The 16,165-nt window shown below is 52.3% G+C and overlaps 1 protein-coding gene across 1 annotated transcript; it reads right to left on the bottom strand.

The window, feature by feature from the left end:
- Nucleotides 1–2,126: 2,126 nt before the first annotated feature.
- On the bottom strand, nucleotides 2,127–14,965 carry LOC132229724 (probable palmitoyltransferase ZDHHC11B). Its single transcript, XM_059686216.1, has 10 exons — nucleotides 14,243–14,965; nucleotides 10,481–10,699; nucleotides 9,557–9,732; nucleotides 8,912–9,013; nucleotides 7,942–8,066; nucleotides 7,119–7,274; nucleotides 4,959–5,068; nucleotides 3,761–3,795; nucleotides 3,340–3,452; nucleotides 2,127–3,231 (listed from the first exon to the last, which is right to left on the bottom strand). The coding sequence occupies exons 1-8, from the start codon at nucleotides 14,963–14,965 to the stop codon at nucleotides 3,793–3,795; spliced, it is 1,614 nt and encodes a 537-aa protein (XP_059542199.1). The 3' UTR covers nucleotides 2,127–3,231; nucleotides 3,340–3,452; nucleotides 3,761–3,792.
- Nucleotides 14,966–16,165: the final 1,200 nt, after the last annotated feature.

Genomic DNA, 16,165 nt, shown 5'->3' with positions numbered 1-16,165 from the left:
AAAGATTTAATTAAAAAAAATAAACTGTATGATTAAAACATGGGCAGAGGATGTAAAGACATTTTTTCAGAGGACATACAGATGGACATCAGGTAGATGAAAAGATGCTCAACATCACTCACAATCAAGGAAATGCAAATCAAACTCACAATGAGTGGCTGAGCATCTACCTATGAGCTTGGATTTCAGGCTGGATCCCCAGTAGGGGGCATGCAGGAAGCAGGGGATTGATGATTCTTTCTCATCATTGATGTTTTTTGTTCTCTCTCCCTCTTCCTTGCTCTCTGAAATCCATAAAACCTCCACACAATGAGAAACTACTTCACATAATTAAAAAATTCAGCAAATAACAAGTGCTGTTGGGGATGTACAGAAAAGGGAAACTTTATGCATTGTTGATGGATTGCAAATGGGTGCAGCTTCTATGGAAAACAGTATGGAGATTCCTCCAAAAACTGAAAATAGATCTACCATATGACTCACCAATTCTATTGTGTGCATTTATACAAAGAATACAAGGACACCGTTTCCAATAGCTATGTGCCAGCCTGGGTTCATTGCAGCATTACCGACAATAGCCAAGGTATGGCAGCAGCTTGGGTCCATCAATAGAAAAATGAATAAAGATGATGTGGTATACACATACACACTGGACTATTACTTAGCAATAAAAAGAATGTAATTCTATTGTTTGTGACAACAAGGAGAGACCTAGAGGGTATTGTGCTAAATGAAATAAGTCAGACAGAGAAAGAGAAATGCTGTGTGAATTCAGTTATATGCTGAAATTTATAAAAATCAAACAAAACGCACGAACTCATAGAAACAAAGAACAAACTGATGGTTGCAAGAGGAGAGTGGAGTTGTTAGTTGCAGAGAAAACAGGTTTTGGTGACTAGTTAGGTGCAGAGCGCGTTGTCTCCTGGTCACCCCTCTTCTCGTCCCTCCTGTAGTTTTCCAGGGGCCTCACGTGCTAAGGGTAGATGTGAGCCTGCGTGCTCAAGGTCCACCTTTACCCATGAAGGAGGCCCACAGAGGCCAGAAGGCAGGCTTTACCCAGTTTGGGTGGGGAATCCCAGAGTTCTGGTTCTGGTGGGCGTTTCCCTTTGGTCTTGGGAGTGAAGTAATTGGAGGAGGACCAGCCTGGGGCCTGCAGGGAAGGCTGGATGGCCAGCTAAGTAAGTTAATCTTCCTGAGATTCCGTTTCCTTTTCATTAAAACAATGCAAAACAAATGTATACGGGCTTAGTTTTTAAAAATTGAGAAGTTTTCTCGCTCTACAAGCCTGTGGTTCCGTGAACCTGAAAATTCTAGTAGCTAAGCTTTCCCGAACTTGAAAACCACCTGAAACAAAATGTGGTAGCAATTCTGCTCTGTGAACATAGGTAGACAAGCAGTTCATCTCGGGCAACCTACTGAGGCATTGAATTCCCACACTGAGGGAGGCAGCCTGAGTACCCGGGGCCCAGTGAGCTGAGGCCCTCAGGGGCCTGAAGCAGCTATCCCTCGAGGGGAAAACCTTCTTTTCTCCATTAGCCCCGAAGGCCTGCTACTGCAGAACTTCCTCCTCACTGGGGTCCCGGGGCAAGTACCCAGGGTGTCACCGAGACCCTTTCTTCCAAGCCCAGCGCTTTGCTGCCCTGTTGTCTGGCCCACCTTCCCCTTCCCCTGTTCCCTAAGCCATCGCAGCAGCACAACTGAAGCGCTCCATGAGCTTTCGCTCGCAGAGCAGAGATTCTCTTTGGGTCCCAGCTATTCCAAAACCTTGAGCTCCCAGAGCAGAGGGAGCAGCTGAGCAAACCTGGCAGCAAGCCATGCTCCTGGAGCAGCCCCTGAGTGGTCTTACTTCCTGAATGACTCTCTCCATTTTCTCCTCTTCTTTGTGAATCTCCCTTACTAAACCCTAGAGGGAGGCCTTTCAATAGACCAGCATGTTCTCAGGAGATTTGGGTCAAGCTCCAACTTGAAACTCCTCAGACCCAAGCCAACCGTGGGCCTGCCTCCTCCTCCTCCTCTGATTCCCCTGCTTATGGTTTCCCACGATAAGGTGACATGCAATAAAACGAGGTGTGCCTGTATTTAATGTCAGTCCAGTTAAAATTCCAGGTTTCTGGGAACTGCACAAAATGATTTTATTTTTTTAATTTTAAAAATTATTTTATTATTAATATTTTTTAAACAAATGGCCCCAGGGATGGGGACCAGGGGAGCAGGGAGGAGGGGAAGCGAGGCCCCAGCCCCACAACCCCTTCCACCCATCCCTTTTCCCCTTATGTATTGATAATTTACATAAAAGGCCGGGGGTGCGGGGGTACAGGCAAGGGGAACTCCTTCAGCAGGGTGGAGGCAACCTAGGCTCCTTGTCCCCTGGGGACCCAGGCTCTTCTGCCGGTCGGTCGGAAGACCCTTCTCAGGAAGGTGGCCCTGTCTGCTCCCAAGGTTTCGGCATCCAGTGTAGGGAGTCAGGTGGGGAGGCCTGCTGGTGAAGGTCGATGTGCTGGGCACAGAAGGCATCGCTAGAGTGGAGGGTGGGGCTTTGGGATGGGAACTGAGGCCAGAGGAAGACCTTCCAGCTGGGGGAGTACATGATGCCCCGGCTCCCCTGAGGTTGCTGCTCAGTTTTCGATCATCCTGGAACGACTTTAGTTCTACTGGGTGAAGCTCGGCTTGCCCCAAGCTAGCGGAGAAGGGCCTGGCAGGTAAAGGCAGCACCCCAGAAGTCGGTGGAGGCTGCACAGCCAAACCGGGGGGCTGCAGAGCAGGACCCACAGGTAACAGAGAAAGGGGAGGTGGTGGCAGGGAGCCAAAGTTCACCACAGGCAGCTGGGAGTCCACCATGGGTGGAAGCATCTGCTGGCAGCCCCTGAGGGGAGGAGGCCACTCTGGCCACCAGGCTGCAGAGCAGCAGCATAAAAATCTGCGTGGGCTGGCAGATCCTGGCGCGCCTGAAGCGAGGGGCAGGCAGGGGGCTGCGGCAGGAGGCTGGAGAATAGAAGAAGGAAGGTGGAGGGGAGAGAACTCCAGCCGGCAACATCTCCAGCTCCGCTGCTTGCAGTGCTGAGAAGTCCAGAAACTGGCCCTTGACAGCTACACCCGAGAGCAGTGCTGAGAGGGGCGCCAGGACCGGGACCGGGTCTAGGAGCTCCGGGGGTGGGATGGCGATGGGACTGGTGGGGCGAATGGCGTCTCCCGTTTCCCTGCAGGGCTCGGATTAAGGACCCATCCAGGCAACTGCACAAAAAGGATTTTAAAGTTGTTGTGGAAAAATAAGCATGTGAATGAATTGTCAAAGTAATAAAAAAACCAAAAAGACAAAATCTCAAGAGGGGATTCACCTACCAGATGTTACAAGGTAGCTGAAGAAAGCGCTGCCATGGAAACAGCATGTGCTGCTGTGGGACATGGAGTCCTTCAGCTTCTGGAGGAAGATCTGAGCCCGGTGTCCCTGGGAACTGGGGTGGGGGGGGGGATGGGGGGTCAGGAAAGAGGCCATTCACTTTGAGAGGGAAGGCCACGAGATGACCCAGAGTTATGTTGTGACAAAGTAACCTTAGCTCCTATATCAGTGAATGAAACATAAATTCAAAATGGCTTGGAAATCAAAATATAAGGAAAGCAAATGAAAACTATAAAATTGGCCAAGAATATGGAGGGTGTTTGTTTAACCTTGCAGTAGGGAAGACTCTTTAAAGCAAGACAGTGTACAAAGGGAAAACAGCTAATTTTCAGGAAAAATCACTCTAGTAAGATTATAACTTACCTCCGTGCAGATGAACCCGGGTTGTGATCTGGTTACTGTGGAGATAAATGAAAATACATAAACTAAAAAAGTGTTGCTGACACTGAGCTTATCTTACACTAAATTCAGTCAATTTTTAGTCAATCTTGAGTACTGGCACCTCAGAGGCTCCTGGTCCACGGAAAGGGGACAGCACGTGCGCATCCTCCCAACTCTGGTGACCTGAGTACCTGTGTTTTTCACTTTCCTTTTGTAAATAACCGGGAATGGGATTGCTGCTTCATGTGATAAATACTTATTTCAGTTTCTAAGAGAATGGCAAACGGCTTTCCAAAGTGGTGAAGCTTTCCTTTCCCACTAGCAATGTGGAGACTTCCAATTTCCCTTCAGCGCCACCAACACTTGGTACTGCTGGCCTTTTGATTTTAGCCTCATAGTCCGCAGTGGTACTTTCTGCTATTCATCTGTACCCCCTAGTGCCAAATGAGGCCAATGATCTTTTTTTTTTTATCCTCACCTAAGGATACATTCTTACTGATTTTTGAGAGAGGAAGGAAGAGAGAGAGAGAGAGAGAGAGAGAGAGAGAGAGAGAGAGAGAGAGAGAGAGAAATGTGAGAAAAATGGACCTGTTACCTCCCTTACATGGCCCAACTGGAGACGAAACCCACAACCTTTCCATGCACGGGCTGATGCTCCAACCCAATGAGACACCCGGCGGGGCAAGGTTGGGCATGTTCACATGTGTCCACCTTAGTAAACAGTTGTTTTCCCCATTTAAAAAACTTGGTCATTATTCTCATCATTGAGTTTTGAAAGTTCCTTATGTATTCTGGTTACAAGTATATCATTTGTAAGTATTTTGTTTGTGTCTGTGGCTTCTATTTTCATTTTCTGAATGGTGACTTTTGAGGGGCAAGTGTTTTAGTGTGTGATGAGCAGCAGCTCAAGACATGGACCTACCAGAGTCAGCCCTGCTGGCGGGATCCCATGCAGAGTGAGTATAGAAATGATGTAACACAAACATGTTACCACACACACTCACACTCAGATGCACATCACACACACATCACACACACATCACACACACTTACACACACATAGGACAATGCCCACACAGAAGCCAAGAACTGTGACTAAGTGGTACTAGCCACAGGGTGATCTTGGGCCTTGTCCCAGACCTGACTAAACAGGAATGATGAAACAAGGGCACATCCATACCTCTGGCCATATTTGTATACGAAGTGATGGAATTTTGTTCCTTGATGAGGCACCTGAGCTACGTCTGTGGCTTCCATTCCAAAAATTGTAAGTGCTCATCCCATTTGATACTAAAAAGGAGAAAAGAGGAAAAGGTCAGTTAGGAACCATCATCATCCACTGTAGGCACCTACCCAGCTCCCCTGAGCTGCACCCTGGGGTGTCAAGTCCTCATCAAGTTAGGGGGGAGCTGCTGGACAGACGGCTACTGCACAGCCCACCTGGCCTTAAGGCAGCAGCCAGCAGCTCCTCACACTCTCCTGAGCCGCTGTCCCCCTCCCCTGGTCCCTGGAGGGGCTGCCCTGCCTGCCTCACAGCCCATAAAGTAAATATGGCCCTGTGAGTAGTGCCTGCCCAGCACACTAGTTATTAAGCCGATGCTCTGGCTCCAGCTGTGGCAGGAGCAGGCCCCCTTGGGGTGCTCGCCCAGGTGCAGGGAGCTCCACGGAGCAGAGCCTCATGCCCTGCCCTGAGCAGTCTCAACAAGTGCTGTTGCTTTTGTTGTGTTTGGACCTGACTTATCTGTCCTGATCCACTCCACCTGGCTCCTCCCGCATTCTTCCTCCTTCCCTCCCAACCTGGGAAACAGCCGGAGGATAGAAACTTGCACTTGGGTATATTCTGGTGGGTTTGCACAAATACCAACAAAATCAGCTTGTGTGCATGTCCTCTGTGTCTCCCAGAGCTCACACTTATTCTGAGTACATTTTATGTAAAACATTGAACCCTGACAGGATGATGAAGTAGGGGAGGCACAGCACAGAACTTGAAACCTCACAGGCGAGGAACTTTGAGGCCTGAGTGCAAAGTACATGCTTTAAAAGGACGTCCACCAGTTTCTCCTCCAACATCAGCTCGGGGCGATTTCTAGAATCCTGCTCTTCCTTAATTTCACCCAGGATGCTCTCTGATCCATGTCCCACGACTGTGGCTTTTCTCCTCCGTCCTCAGTGGGCACTTTCCACGTCCTGCGTCTTCCCAGCAGATCTCACCCTCAGTGTCTCTCCCACTGCCGTTCTGAGGACTCATCAGGATGCCCCTGTCCCAAGCCTCCCGTGTCGTGTGGCCGCCTGCAGTGCCCCCTGCGGCGTGTTGGTGCCTGGTGGACTCCCTCCTCTGGAGTGCGGAGTGCTTCCAGTGACTTGCAGAAAGGCAGTGGGACCACCTGACGCCTGGGCGAGGGAGGCTGGCTTCCGCCTTGCTGCCCCCTCTTGTCCTCTCATTTGCTCAGCAGCTGAGTTATGATTTGCTGGTCATGTTGAAGATGCATGTGGCAAGGAATGGGAGGGGCCACCTGCCCAAGACTCCTGAGGACTGACCCTCCAACAGCCTGGTGATGCGCCCGGAGTGGGCCTCCCCGGCGAGGTGAGACCACAGGCCCAGCCAGGGCCTGGACTGAAGCCTCAGGAAAGACCCCGGCCAGAGGGCCAGCTGAGCTGTGCTGGACCCGACCCACAGGCACTGTGAGGCAATACACGTGTGCTTTGAAGAGGCTGCATTTCAGGCTAGTTTTCCTAGAAGGAATATCCCAACGTTACCTGGAAACTTATTCTTTGGTGTCCAAATGCCCCAAAGTAGACATGTTCAATCCTGAACTCACTATGCGTCTCCCCTCTCAGGGTGTCTTCCTGTCCACCCCCTCCTGACTTCCAAAGAAAGGCTGCACAGGCAGGGGCAGCCCCGCCCTCGCCTATTCAAGGACATTGATGCAGCTGCCAGGGGCCCTGTGCCGCCACCTTGTGGACAGGAGGAAACCACCAGTTCTCCTGCAGCTTGTCTGGCTAGTGGACACCATGTCTGTCACTGAGTGGGGTGTTTTCCTTGTTAGGATTTTAATGAGCACTTTCCTCAGGCCCCCGTTCTATTTCCATGGGGTCCTGGTCCTGACTTAGACCCTACTTATCTCTCTGAACACGTTAATCTATACTTTTTAATCTTTCGTGTTTTCTGCAGTTCTTGGAACAGGATTGGCCCTGCTGCCTCTCAGTTCATGGTTTGCCTTTTGGACACGGAGCTTGTTTCTGGCCAGTGGAGCGGCCACCTGCCTCAGGTCACATATGAACATGAGGGGAAAGGACTGGCCAACCTGGACCGGGGCTGGGGGGAGGAGGGGGGGCGTACTTAGGTAAAGATGGAAGATGAACAGTTGCCCGATCATCAGGAGGCTGATGAGGTTCAACACCAGCACCAACATCGCAATTATCACAACCACTGGGGTCTTTGCCTTTAGGTGGAAATATGGCAGGAACAGAAGCCAAGTGTTCTGACTGTTGATGTCTATGGAGAGAAGACAGACACAGGCATTCAGCGCCTACTGACATGGTAGCACCTCTCCTCAGGGGAGCACCACGGACAGAGCTTGGCGTGGGGTAGGGAGGGTGGGGGAGGGAATACCAGCCTAAAGCAGGTGACCACCTTCCTGTCCAGGTGAGTATCTCCCAGCCCAGGAGAACTCTTCCTCCCCAACCAAGTGAGCACCTGCCTAGCCAGGTGAGCCCTTGCTCCTTACTCAGGTGTGTGTCCTGCCTTTACCTAAGTGCCCTTGTAGCCCCCGCTGTCTGCAGTGGCTGTTATGATTCCTCCTGATGGGTCCAGAAGGTGAGGCTGAGGGAGGGTAACTATGTCTAGGTCACAGAGCCTGACCCCTGTGCCTGACCCCCACACCCACCCTGTCCTGCAGGCCTGCAGCCTGGCCAGGCCCTGGCCATTCTGCACCAGCCACTCTCACACAGCCCTGGCAGGCTGCAGCCGCCACGGGGTGGGGGCATTTCTAGGGCATGGTCCCCAGAGCCGCTCACAGCCACACTGCTCCCAAACATGAAGTGCGAGAAAAGTCTTGAAGGCTTGCGTGGGCGGAGCAGCGAAGATGGGACTCATTCCAGACGGGAGGGTGGGCTAAGACAGAGGAAACCTGAGGGGAAGCTACCAGAGCAGCAGCACGTACTTTGGTAGTGGGGATCCGTGCGGAGCACACCTGGGTCGACCTGATGCTGGATAGCAATATATAACAAGATGGAAAGAAAGCACAGCAGCCAGGCCGATGCGGATGCTAAGGAGCTGAAGAACCACCTGTGGGAAAAGCAGACATGGCTCAGAGCTGGGACAGCTGCCCTGAAGCACAGTGACCAGCACTAGCCCATTGCCCAGGCAGCATAGGGCACGTGCCTGACCTTGAATGCTGCTCTGATTGCCTGGTAGAGCGCAGCTCTTCTGTCTCTAGCTCTGTTTTTTGAGCATCTCTCCAGCTCTCTAGATGATACCACTAATTCACTACCACTGATCACACCTACAGTGTTATGTTGACTTACAACATATAGGTGGTGACCTCATTTAATCTCCACCAGGGGTTGCCAAAGGGGGACCACCCTCAGCTCACAAAGTAAACCGACTCACAGAAATGGGGTGTTACCTTCCCAAGCGGCCTGGCCCACCTAGAACTTGGTGCAAGATTCCATGGTGTCCCCAGCCTCCAGCCCAAGGGCCAGTCTGCTTTTCCCTGCTCCCCCTTATTCAGGACAGGGCTTCCTCCCAGCCAGGACGCCTTGCATACAACCTCTGTGCTTAGGGCCTGACAGCTCAATGGACAGAAAGCGAAGGGACCCAGACCAGCAGGTTAAAACTCTCCAGCCTAGTCCGTGCCCTGTGGAAGGGACTGCTCCTCTCCAAGGCTAACAAGGGTCTCCAGCGATATATGCTGTGAGGATGGACTCCACATGGCATGTTCAGGGTCGGCTCCATCCAAACACGTTTCAGAACCAGACAGGGAGACAGGAGGGACCCTGAGCTCCATTGTACCGAACAATGGCACACAGCCCCCTCTGCCCATGACCCCCCACTCTAACCACGAGGCCTCCAGCCCGCAAACCCTACTTCAGGGCCCCCCATGACCCTCCCCTACCTGCCAGCTCCCTCACCAGTAATTCCTGCTCCCAATACAGTTGTTGAGCCATTTGCAGTGATGGTCAAAGCCAGCGATGCATTTGTTGCAGGCCCGGCAATGTTTAGCTTTCTCGCTCCTGAAAGGAAACGTTTGGGAGAACCAGCTTGTCAGCAACCTGTGCAGGTGAAGAATGGGGTCAGAGGCCCCTCAGCCAATAGGGGGAGGGATCAGGCAGCAGCAGCCCCAGTCAGCGTGAACCTGTGTCCAAGTGGTGGGGCGGCTCCGCTCGGCCACGCCTGCCACGTGGTGCCAGGGTTTGAGGCCTGGGGCCCGGGCTAGGCTCTGCCCTGAGCCGTGGGCCCCACTACCAGGCTGGCCACTTAAGTTCCCAGGCCACGGGAGACCCAGGTACCTGACCAGCCCTGTGAACCACTGGGGCGGGGGCTCATCTGAGAAAGCCCAAGAAAGACAGTGCTCTCTGGCTTTTAGATCTGCAAGGGGCCGGGGAGGCGGTGTGTGTCAGAGGTCACAGCACCAGCCTGCTGCATGTAAACAGCCCCTGCTTCTTCGGGGAAGCAGCATGGCACTGCCCTTCATGAGGGGCTACAGCGTTAAACCTGGCAGTCCACCCAGTGGGTGCCGGCCATGGTGCAGCCTGGCCTTACGCCCCAGCACTCACACGGTGACCCCACATAGGCAGCAATACAGATCTTCTATAACATGGTGTTGCTTGGATCTGTCGAACGTGGGCACTGGTTCACTGTAAATCTTCTTCCTCACGCTATCCTCTCCCGGGTCGATGGAGACACACACGAGGTACACTATGACATGGAACAACAACATCCCGCCGCTCACCTGTGGGAAGTGTGTCAAGGAGTAACTGAGCCCAGGCCCCACACAGCACAGCACAAGGTGTCCAGGCCCTGGCGCCTGACCAGAGCTGTGGGCACAGCTAGTGGCAGGGACCGAGGACAGCCTCTCCCACCCCTCATTTCTCCCTCCAGGAAGGACAAAGCAGACGTGCTGGAAGGAGGCTTTCAAATTGGGCCACGGTCCTGCAAGGGGCGAACAGGTACATTTCTAAGGGTGTGGGTCCCATGAGCTTCACCAAGGGAAAGGCCTGTGTGCCCAGGTGGGCACCAAGCTGCACTCTGAAGGTCGTGGGAGAGGGCAGCCAGCCTTATTGGGGAACGGACAGGAGGTTGGCCAGGTGGCTGCGGGGCATCTTCTCTGGGAGCAGGTGAGGCTGGGACTGAGCTGTGTGGCCCAAGGCCTTTGGTCCTATGACTATGCTCTGCTCACACACCAGACCACTGCCAGGGAGTGTGAGGGCAGCATCCCCTCCACTCTTTGGGAACCCCTGGACTGCTGGGGCTGGACCCTGGCATCGGACCCTCAGCCTGAAAGTGGAGGTGCCAGGGGCACCAGTCCTGGGCTGCCCAGTCAGCTCTGCAGTGCTGCCAGCGGCCAACTTCCCAAGCCTTTTTCAAACTGCTATGTTCCCTTGGGTACAAAGAGGTGAGTCCTCCAGGGGAAAGGGCCTGTGATTTCTAACCCCTCCCCACTCTACACAACAGGCAGGTGATGCCCAGTAAAAGGATACTCCATAGGCAATGTACTTCCACATGCCAGGCAGCATGGGAATAAAAATGCCAAACATGGCTAAGGCCAAGGTCAGAAACATGGCCCAGGATACTGCCTGGTATCCGTGGAGGGGCTTCGACCAGCCGTTCACTCTGGACAGGCGAGGCGGCAATGTCTCCTGCGCCCTGCTTGCGGGTTCTGGGAGGACCCTTCTCTGGCTCCTGCCACAGCAGTCCATCTGCAAGAGGAAAAAGGGGAGCCTGGCAGGCCACGGGCCTCCTTCCCACAGCCAGGCGTGGCCAGGGACACCCCAGGGGCGGGAAGCCACCACCCTCCTCTCCTGGGACCACTGGTGATAGCAGAGGGGGCAGGGCCAGCAGAGGACCCTGAACAGGGGAATCCAAGGCAAGGCATTCCTGCGGAGCCATCCAGGCAGCCACGACGCAGCTGTGGCCAACAGCTCTTAGAGGGAATGTGGCCCACAGGGCTCAGGAAACGAAGGGGCACCCACCCACCAGCACCCTGGTGTGGGCCCTCCCAGGCCCTCGTGGCCAGGGAACAGCCTACAGTGATGCAGATAGCTTGGGTCAGGTCAGGAGCATGGCCCAGGCCATCATATAGGAGTGGCTTTATAAACAAGTCCGGGTCTTGTTCATAGAGGTGCCTGGACTCATCAGGAGACCCATCAGTGTGAGATGAAAACCTGTGTCAACACCAGGCCCTCATTCCTGGGGGCAATGAGGCAATGCGGGAATAGATAACTGCTGGTGTGATGAGGTGATCTTTTATTCTATAGATTTCCTCCCTCAGAATTCTTCCTGCAAGTTCCCCTCTAAAACAGAACCAGACACCGGTTTTGCAGAGAGTTCTGTGTTATTTCTTGTACAGGGACAGGGAAGGCCTGTGACCTCTGGGCATCCGGTACCGCCCAGGTAGAGAGGGTGGGAGAGAACCATGGCCCCTTCTGCCCAGTCAGGGGGGCAGGAGCCGGTGGGAAAGGAAAGGACTGGGAGTCAGAGGGACTGCGGAGCATTTGAGGTGTGGGGCGGAGGTGAGTTTTATTTCACAGCTGCTACAAGTGGACTTTCAGAAAACTCTGCCACATTATGCCTCATGCAGAGAACTTCATTGTCCCTTCAGAATAAAGCATACAGAAAATATAGTTGATAGTAGGAAATATTCTCAGATGCCTTCTTATTAGTTGGGAATTCCCTTGGGAATTTTCCCCCAAGCACATTTTGGCTGCTGTCCACTGCTTTTGGTCATCCACTGTGGTTTTCTGGTGTGACAGCAGATGGACATGTGGCCATAGTTGCCCCAAGTTTACTTGGATTTCATGACAATCTCAGGGACACATGAGAGAATATCACTTATATAAACAGGGCAAAATACCTGGGGATGGCGCTTGGGCAAAACACAGAGGTAATCTTACCTAATAATAGACAAACATGCAAATTGACCATACATTCACTATGCCTTAAGCCATGCCCACCAACCAATCAGAGCAAGTATATGCAAATTAATCCAACCAAGATGGCAGCCAGCAGCCACAGAGCTGGAGTGAGCAGGGGGCTTGGTTACCCCAATGATGGAGGGAGCCAAGCTTCCTGGCCGGCTACTGCCTCCTCTCAAGGCAACAATGTTTCAATTATAGAAGGTAAATAAACCCCAGATACCTGCTTCCAGTCGCCATGGCAATGGAGCTGGAGCAAATTAAAAAAAAAAACAAAAAAAGGAAAGGCTGGGAGCTTTGGTCGCTGGGGGGCTTGGTCAGTCTGAAAACAGCCATCAGCCCCTCACACAGGCTGGCCAGGCACCCCAGTGGGGACCCTCACCCAGAAGAGGGTTTGGACAGCCTAAAAAAGGCCCTCATCCCCTCACCCAGGCTGGCCAGGCACCCCAGCGTGACCCCTACCCTGAAGGGGATGTGGCCAGCCTCAAAACAGCCATCAGCCCCTCACCCAGGCTGGCCAAACCCCCATGGGGTGAGGGTCCCCACTGGGGGTGGCTTGACCAGCCTGCAAACAGCCATCAGCCACTCACCCAGGCTGGCCAGGCATCCCAGCACACCCCCACCCTGATCCGGGACACCCTTTAGGGCAAACCAGCCGGCCCCCACCCGTGCACCAGGCCTCTATCCTATATAATAAAAGGGTAATATGCAAACTCACCCTAACAGCAGAAAGACTGGGAATGACTGTTCACTATGACACACACTGACCACCAGGGGGCAGATGCTCAATGCAGGAGCTGTCTCCTGGTGGTCAGTGCACTCCCACAGGGGGAGCTCTGCTCAGCCACAAGCCAGGCTGATGGCAGCCAGCATAGCGGTGGTGGCGGGAGCCTCTCCTGCCTCCTCAGAAGCACTAAGGATGTCTGGCTGCAGCTTAGGTCTGTTCCCTGCTGTTAAGTGGACATCCCCCGAGGGCTGCTGGGCTGCCAGAGGGATGTCTGACTGCCAGCTTGGGCCCGATCCCCCAGGGAGCAGGCCTAAGCCAGCAGGTGGACATCCTCCGAGGGGTCCCAGACTGCAAGAGGGCATAGGCCGGGCTGAGGGACCCCCTCAAGTGCACAAATTTCTTCTGCACTGGGCCTCTAGTCTTATATAATAATAGGCTAATATGCAAATCAACCAAACGGTGGAACGACAGGTTACTATGATGCTCACTGACCACCAGGGGGCAGACATTCAATGCAGGAGATGGCCCTGGGTGGTCAATGTGCTCCCACAGAGGGAGCGACGCTCAGCTAGAAGCCAGGCTCATGGCTGGCAAGCGCAGTGGCGGTGGCAGGACACCCCCCAAGGACTTCTGGACTGTGAGAGGACGCAGGCTGGTCTGAGGGGAACCCCCACCCCCGAGTGCATGAATTTCATGCACCGGGCCTCTAGTATCAGTATAAAAATAAGATTTGAAAATAAAACTATCATGCTGATATAAGAAATAACTAACAGTAAAAAGTACCAAAACTGGTTTGGCTCAGTGGATGGAGCGTTGGCCTGCGGACTGAGGGGTCCCAGGTTTGATTCCGGTCAGGGGCATGTGCCTAGGTTGTGGGCACATCCCCAGTGGGGAGTGTGCAGGAGGCAGCTTGTCGATGTTTCTCTCTCATCGATGTTTCTGGCTCTCTATCTCTCTCCTTTCCTCTCTGTAAAAACTCAATAAAATATATTAAAAAAACAAAAACAAAATAAAAACAAACAAACAAAAAAAACGGTAAAAAGCATAGCTAACAATCAAAGTCCAGAGAGGAATATTAAAAAGAAAGAAGAAAGAAAGAAAGAAAGGAAGAAATAAAGAAAGAAAGAAAGAAAGAAAGAAAGAAAGAAAGAAAGAAAGAAAGAAAGAAAGAAAGAAAGGAAGGAAGGAAGGAAGGAAGGAAGGAAGATTATCTATAATAGATGGATACGTCAAAGTTGTAACTGGATGCAGATTTTATACAATTTAATACAGAGCAAGTCTACAAGTTCTGAGAATCTCTGGAACTTAAAATAGATGCAGCCAAAGCATCACAAAAGTGTGAGAGCAAACTGGAAGCTCCTAACGTGTGAGAGTGAAAGCACACGGAAAAGGTTCTCACCATGAAATCGGAAAATTACCCACAGTGGTGAGCAAATGAATCTGCAATTACATCTGAACCAAATCTACAAGGGAATCCAGTTGGAACAAAGCCTGATGGCAGAGTTAGCCGTCTTTGCAACTGTCACAGGCACCCTTGGTCAGACGGCAGAGGAGAGCAAGATGGCATCTGCCAAAACTATGAGCACCAGGCATACACTTACCCCCAGCTTCTTAGGACACAAAAATGAAAGCAGTGACTGAAGCCCAGAGCGCTCCCAAGTGTTGCTTCGGGCTCCCTCAGTCCCTCTACCAAGCTCTCGAAGGTGTTGGGTGGAGCTCTGGCTGCCAATGATGGTGGTTTCGCAGGATGTGGTGTAGGACCTCTGCAGGCTCTGCTTGGAGATGTCCCGGGCAATGCTTGGGGCTCCCCCAGTCCCTTTACCAAGCTCTCGAAGGTGTTGGGTGGAGCTCTGGCTGCCAATGATGGTGGTTTCCCACAATGTGGTGTGGGACCCCTGCAGGCTCTGCTTGGAGATGTCCCAGGCAATGCTTGGGGCTCCCCCAGTCCCTCTACCAAGCTCTTGAAGGTGTTGGGCGGAGCTCTGGCTGCCAATGATGGTGGTTTCCCACAATGCGGTGTGGGACCCCTGCAGGCTCTGCTTGGGGGTCTTCCAGGCAATGCTTGGGGCTGCCTCAAGTGCCCCAGCAGACTCCCCATGGTGTTGGGTGAGGCTCTGGCAGGTGCTGCTCTGAGCTCCCCAGGGTGTTGTCTGGGGCTCCTGCAGGCACAGCTGGGTCTTCTCACAGGTGCTGTGTGGGACTCTTCCCGGTGCCGTGCCTGGCTCCCCAGGCTGTTGGGTTGGTCTCTCCTGGGCACTACGTGGTTCACTCACAGGCTGCATGGAGCTCTCCCAGGGCTTCGCTGGGCTTCCGCAGCTCTGCATGGCGCTAAGGGATGTAAATGGATTTTGTAGGTGTAAAGGGTACGGATTGCCATTCCCCACCTTATGGTGCTACACACCCTCATATCACTGATCCCCTCTCAGTAGGGCTTGCTCTCATCTCCATTAATAAAAAGCCAAGTGTAATTTTCACCCAGTTTGAAATATGTGTGCTGCGACCTACACAGCTATGTTCAGGATCTGAAGGAGGGGCTGATGCACAAATCAAAATGCTATGCAAGAAATAAGAATTTGGCAGGCATGGGGGGGCCAGGTGGAAACCTCTTTCTTGTAGAGGCACCCTGAGTTCTGGCCTGGTCCACTTTTTATTTACTTGAATACACATTTGCCCTTTAGCAATGCATATAGGCAGATCAAAAGTAAAGTTTGGTAAACAATGTAAAGATTATCAGGTCGGGAAATCGAGCCATTGCAATCACAGCAGGATTCAGCCCTGCTGAATATCAAAGTCCATTGGCCTTCCAATGTTTCTTTTTAAAATATATATATATATATTTTATTGATTCCAGAGAGGGAGGGAGAGGGAGAGAGAGATAGAAACATCAATGATGAGAGAGAATCATTGATTGGCTGCCTCCTGCACACCCCAGGGAATATCCTGACTGGGAATCGAACCTGGGACCCTTCAGTCCACAGGCTGATGCTCTATCCACTGAGCAAAACCATAGGGCCCTTCCAATGTTTCTTAACTGCTGTTTGCTTTAGCCTTTGGTATATGTGCAAAAGAGAAAATGTGTATTTATTAATTCAAATTCTTATCTCTTGGGAGATCAGATCAGTTAAAAAAAAACCTGGGACCAAATACCTGACTTCCTGTGTTATTATTTTATGGATTTAAATGGGCACAATTAAAGTGGGCTCCCCTTGAGTGCTCCCACAGCCTCCCTGTGTGGACAAAGTGCCAAGTCTGGAACAGCCCCTTCCCCCACCCAAGGGAGTAACTCCAGGGGTAATCAGCCTCCCATCCACCCAACCACCCACCCATCCAACTTCTGATGTCCATCTTTTTGGGGCCAGACCTTGTGGGAAATACCACTTCCTACAGCAGATTCAGCTCTACCCCACCTGCTCCACACGTAGAGAAATGAAACAATAGTGCTGTCCCATCTCCAATGGCACAGACCCATTTCTCTATACTTCTTAAGGGGAGGTGTGCTGGTGAGGACCCCAGGACTGGGAGAG

Source organism: Myotis daubentonii, chromosome 3 (genome assembly GCF_963259705.1).
Source record: "Myotis daubentonii chromosome 3, mMyoDau2.1, whole genome shotgun sequence".
NCBI lineage: Eukaryota > Metazoa > Chordata > Mammalia > Chiroptera > Vespertilionidae > Myotis > Myotis daubentonii.
The sequence above is the reverse complement of the archived record's forward strand: the minus strand, read 5'-3'. Positions and strand labels throughout refer to the sequence as shown.

Coding starts and splice junctions, on each gene's coding strand:
- LOC132229724 (XM_059686216.1), bottom strand. CDS start 14,965: ATGCAGAGCTGCGGAAGCCCAGCGAAGCCCTGGGAGAGCTCCATGCAG. Junction 10,700..14,242: donor TGTGTCCTAAGAAGCTGGGG/GTAAGTGTATGC, acceptor TTCCTCTTGCAG/ATGGACTGCTGTGGCAGGAG. Junction 8,067..8,911: donor ATTGGGAGCAGGAATTACTG/GTGAGGGAGCTG, acceptor CTTTTCCCACAG/GTGGTTCTTCAGCTCCTTAG.